General features: G+C 41.8%; 1 protein-coding gene across 1 annotated transcript in view; it reads right to left on the bottom strand.

Moving 5' to 3' along the window:
• ANKS4B (ankyrin repeat and sterile alpha motif domain containing 4B) overlaps positions 1–2121 on the bottom strand; it is a 13005-nt gene extending 10884 nt beyond the window's left edge. Inside the window, exon 1 of the mRNA XM_006101357.3 lies at positions 1958–2121. Within this exon, the coding sequence (XP_006101419.1) occupies positions 1958–2121 (164 nt within the window). The remainder of the gene's footprint in view (positions 1–1957) is intronic.
• Between the last annotated feature and the right edge of the window lie 2051 nt (positions 2122–4172).

Genomic DNA, 4172 nt, shown 5'->3' with positions numbered 1-4172 from the left:
TATTATATAGGAATACAACATACGACTGTTAATAGCATGACATTATACAACATTTTTCTTTTATAATTTGTGTGCATATATGTGGTTTATTTTCTGGGTTCAGCTTAAGTTACATTTGTCATAAATAAAGACCAGCAGAATAATAAGCGAAGATAATGTTTTAGGCATACCAAAGGAGAGAGACAGAGATGGATAGGGAGAGAGGGAGGGAGGGTGGGTGGAAGGGAGGGAGGGGGAAAGAGAGAAAGAGAGAGAGAAAGAGGGAGAGAGAGAACCTAGGCATTGCCGTTGCCATTTAAATTGGACCTCAAAGGGAGCAAGGGCTTCCAGTTGTGAAGGAGCTGCCATCGTGCGTTTGGAGCAGAGGTGGAACACTCTGAGTAGAGGAGAAAGTTTGGGAGAGGGGAGAGCTGGCAGGGTGTTATGATCCGGAGAACACTGATTGATGGGGGTGGGGCAGGGTGTCATCAGCAGAAGGGATGGGAAAGCGCCATTCCACTGACTTCCTCATTCAGTTCTCAACTCAGAAACTCTGCCCACTGCCTTTGGTTCTTCTAACTTTTCCTAAAGTGCCCTACTTCAATAAAGGGTGCCAACACTACCAAGATGTTGAAGCCAGAAGCTGGGGCCTTGATCCTCCTGCTCCTTTATCCACCTGCCCAACATCCAGTCAATCATAATGAGTTGTACATTTAAACTGCCATCAAATCCATCCATATCTCCCATTAGCACTGCTCTACCTTGCTCATCTCTCATCTAGACCATTAAGAGAGTCCAGGCTTTCTCTCTCATGGCTGCCCAGCTGCCTGAGCAAATCTGGCAAACACAAATCTACCCGGCGCGGCCCTGTGCAGACCCATGGCAATGCTGCCCGTGCCCCGCACAGAGTTTACAAGGCTCTTGTGATCTGCTCTTGTCTCTTACCACTTGGCCTCTCTCACTCAAGCCATGACCAGCCATACTCAACTTCTTCGGTTCCGAGAATGCACAGTGCTCTCACATGGAACACTCCTCCTCCCACCTTCATTTCGCCAGCTCCTTCTCTTCCTTCAAATCCCATCGGATATGCTCCAGAAAAGCCTTTGCTCACCCCCTTTGTAGCACATACCATACATGACTTAATTTCTGTCTTCCTCTCTCAAATCCGATCACCATGAGGACAATATGTGTCTCTTGTTGACTGCAGCATCCCGAGCAGCTAGCAGAATGGCTGACACATAACTGACATGTATAAATAAACAAGTGTTGAATTGAAATAAACTCACTGGGCTCCTTTGTTCACACTTCTTTCTTTCTTTACCCCTTTTGGGTTATGGTTGCCAGCACAGCCTGGCCCCTCTGTTAACATGCAGAAGAAAAGAGCTAGCTGGCTCTGAGCTAGAATCTGTAGGGAGGCGGGAGGGGGTGTGCATGGATGTGTCTGACTGCCAGAGAGGTGATGAAGGTAAGACAGACTTAAGGTCTCTTTTACAGCTTGTAAAGTCAGCAACTTCATCTAAGAATCATGGACCCGCCCTAGGTTTAAGAGTTAACAGAAGGCTATGGGATTTTAATGGCAGAGATAAAAAAATAAAATGACATCATTGGTTCCAGTCAGGGTTGACATCTTAAAACCAAGTAAAACAGTGATCTCTTTGTCAAAGGGGCAACCATTTATATTATGGACAACATTTTTTTAAGGCACAGAATTAAAATATCCTCCCCATGACGGTGAAAACATGCCTTAGAGTTCAGGGTTTCTCCCCTGTATGCGGCTCACAGAGGCCGAGCCTGCCCCACGTTGCCAGTTCTCAGTGAGTAAAGAGAGCATCTCCAGGCAATGTTCCCCCTTTCTCCAGAAAGACAATTGTTTAGTCTAGAAGGAGGTAAAGTATTTTCACTGAGTTCCCTGCTCTTGCTGCTGGTCTGCCAAATCCTACGGAAACAGTTTCCAGGGGAAGCTCCAGGCTGCACTCACCCTCGGCTGCAGATGATCTCCAGGGCTTCCAGGTTCCCGTGGTAGGCGGCCAGGAGTGTGGGCGTCATGCCATCCTCATCAGAGAGGTTCAGATCCCTCCTGGTCGCCTCCTTCAGAAGTTCCAGGTAGCTGTCACTGGCAGCTTGGTGGTAGCGAGAGGACATGTTTCCTGCTCACCGACGCTTGGCCAGGTATCAACTCCAGGCAGAGCAGGATGTTGGTGGAGCGGCCTTCCTACAAAGCTGGTTAATCAGTGACAAGGAAGAGTGTCACCCAGGGCAAAGCTCACTCCAGCCTCCCTCCTGGAAGGCAGCCAGAAACACTGATGGCACTGAACTTGGACTCTTTCTTTCCAGAATGGCCATGACGTTAAATATTGAAGACTGCTGTGTTCATCTTGAGTGTTTTGGGGACACATTTAATTTTCGAATTTCCATGAACAAGTCTTGAATATAATATTGGTTATCTAGGCTTAGAATGTTGAAAATAATTGCCAAAAAATTCAGAACTAGTTTAGGGAACTAAACTAGTTTCCCTGGGGAGGCCTATTTTTAGAGCTGTTTTATTGAGGTTCAATTTACATACTGTGAAACTCATCCATTTTAAGTAGACAATTCAATGATTGTTAGTAAATTTACAGAGTTGTGTAATTATCACCATAATCCAATTTTAGGACATGTCCATCACCCCAAAATCTCCCTTATGCTCACTTATAGTCAATCCTCATTCCCACTCCCAGCTCAGGAAAGCACCGATCTGCTTTGTGTCTCTATAATCTTGCTTTTCATGGGAATTCCCTATAAACGGAATCATAAAATATACAGTGTTTTTTAAAACATGTATTGAACTACATTTTTAGATTTTTAAAAATACATTCTTTTTTTTCTTCCAACTTTATTTTGTATTGGTGACAGTTGTACACCTTAGTGTTTAGACAATCATATACTTTACATAGTATTCCCATCAATTGGTGCCATAGTTATCACAATATTATTGATTATATTCCCTACCAGTATGTTTTACTTACATCTCCATGACTATGTTGTCACTACCAATTTGAACTTCTTAATCCCTTCACCTCTTTCACCCAGTCCCCCAATGTCCCTCCCTTCTGGCAACAATCAGTTCACTCTCTGTGTCCATGAATCTGTTGCAATTTTATTCATTTATTTTGTTCTTTAGATTCCACACATAATTGAAACCATATGGTATTTGTTTTCCTCTGACTAACTTGTTTTACTGAGCATAATACCCTCTAGGAGGTCCATCCATACTGTCGTAAATGGTAAGATTTCATTCTTTTTTATGGCCCGCTCATCTACTGATGGTCACTTAGGTTGCTTCCATGTTTTGGCTATTATAAAAAATACTGCAATGAACATAAAGGTGATATATTCTTTCCAATAAAATAAGTGTTTTAAGTTTCTTTGGACAAATCTCCAGAAGTGGAATCGCTGGATCCTAAGACAGTTCCATTTTTAATTTTTTTAGGAAACTCCATACCGTTTTCCATAGTGGCTGCACCAGTCTGCATTCTCACCAACAGTGCATGAGGGTTCCCTTTTCTCCACATCCTCACCAACACTTATCATTTGTGGATTTATTCATGATAGCTATTCTGACAGGTGTGAGGTGATTTTAATTTGCATTATGGTTTTAATCTCATTGTGGTTTTAATTTGCATGTCTGACATCGAGCATCTTTTCATATGTCTAGTGGCCATCTGCATGTTCTCTTTGGAGAAATATTTGCTCAGGTTCCTCGCCCATTTCTTAATTGTATTGTTTGTTTGTTTGTTTTTTTGTTTGTTTTTGGTGTTGAGTTGTAAGCGTTCTTTATAAATTTTGCATATTAACCATTTATCCGATGTATCATTGGTGAACATGCTCTCCCATAAGGCTATCTCTTCCCTTTGTTGGTTTTCTTTGCTGTGCAAAAATATTTTAGTTTGCTGTAGTCCCATTCATTTATTTTATCATTTGTTTCCCTTGCCCAAGGAGATATGTCAGAAAAAATATTGCTATAGAAATGTCCGAGATACTGCCTATGTTTTCTTTTAGGATTTTTATGGTTTTGAGTCTTACATTTAGGTTTTTAATTCATTTTTAGTTTATTCTTAAATATGGTGTGAAGAGGTGATCTAGTTTTATTTTTATTTTTTTGCAGGTATCTGTCCAGTATTTACAACACCATTTATTGAATAGATCATCTTTAC

The sequence above is a fragment of the Myotis lucifugus genome, unplaced genomic scaffold (assembly GCF_000147115.1).
Source record: "Myotis lucifugus unplaced genomic scaffold, Myoluc2.0 scaffold_352, whole genome shotgun sequence".
Classification (NCBI taxonomy): Eukaryota; Metazoa; Chordata; class Mammalia; order Chiroptera; family Vespertilionidae; genus Myotis; species Myotis lucifugus.
This window is presented reverse-complemented; position numbering and strand designations above follow the sequence as displayed.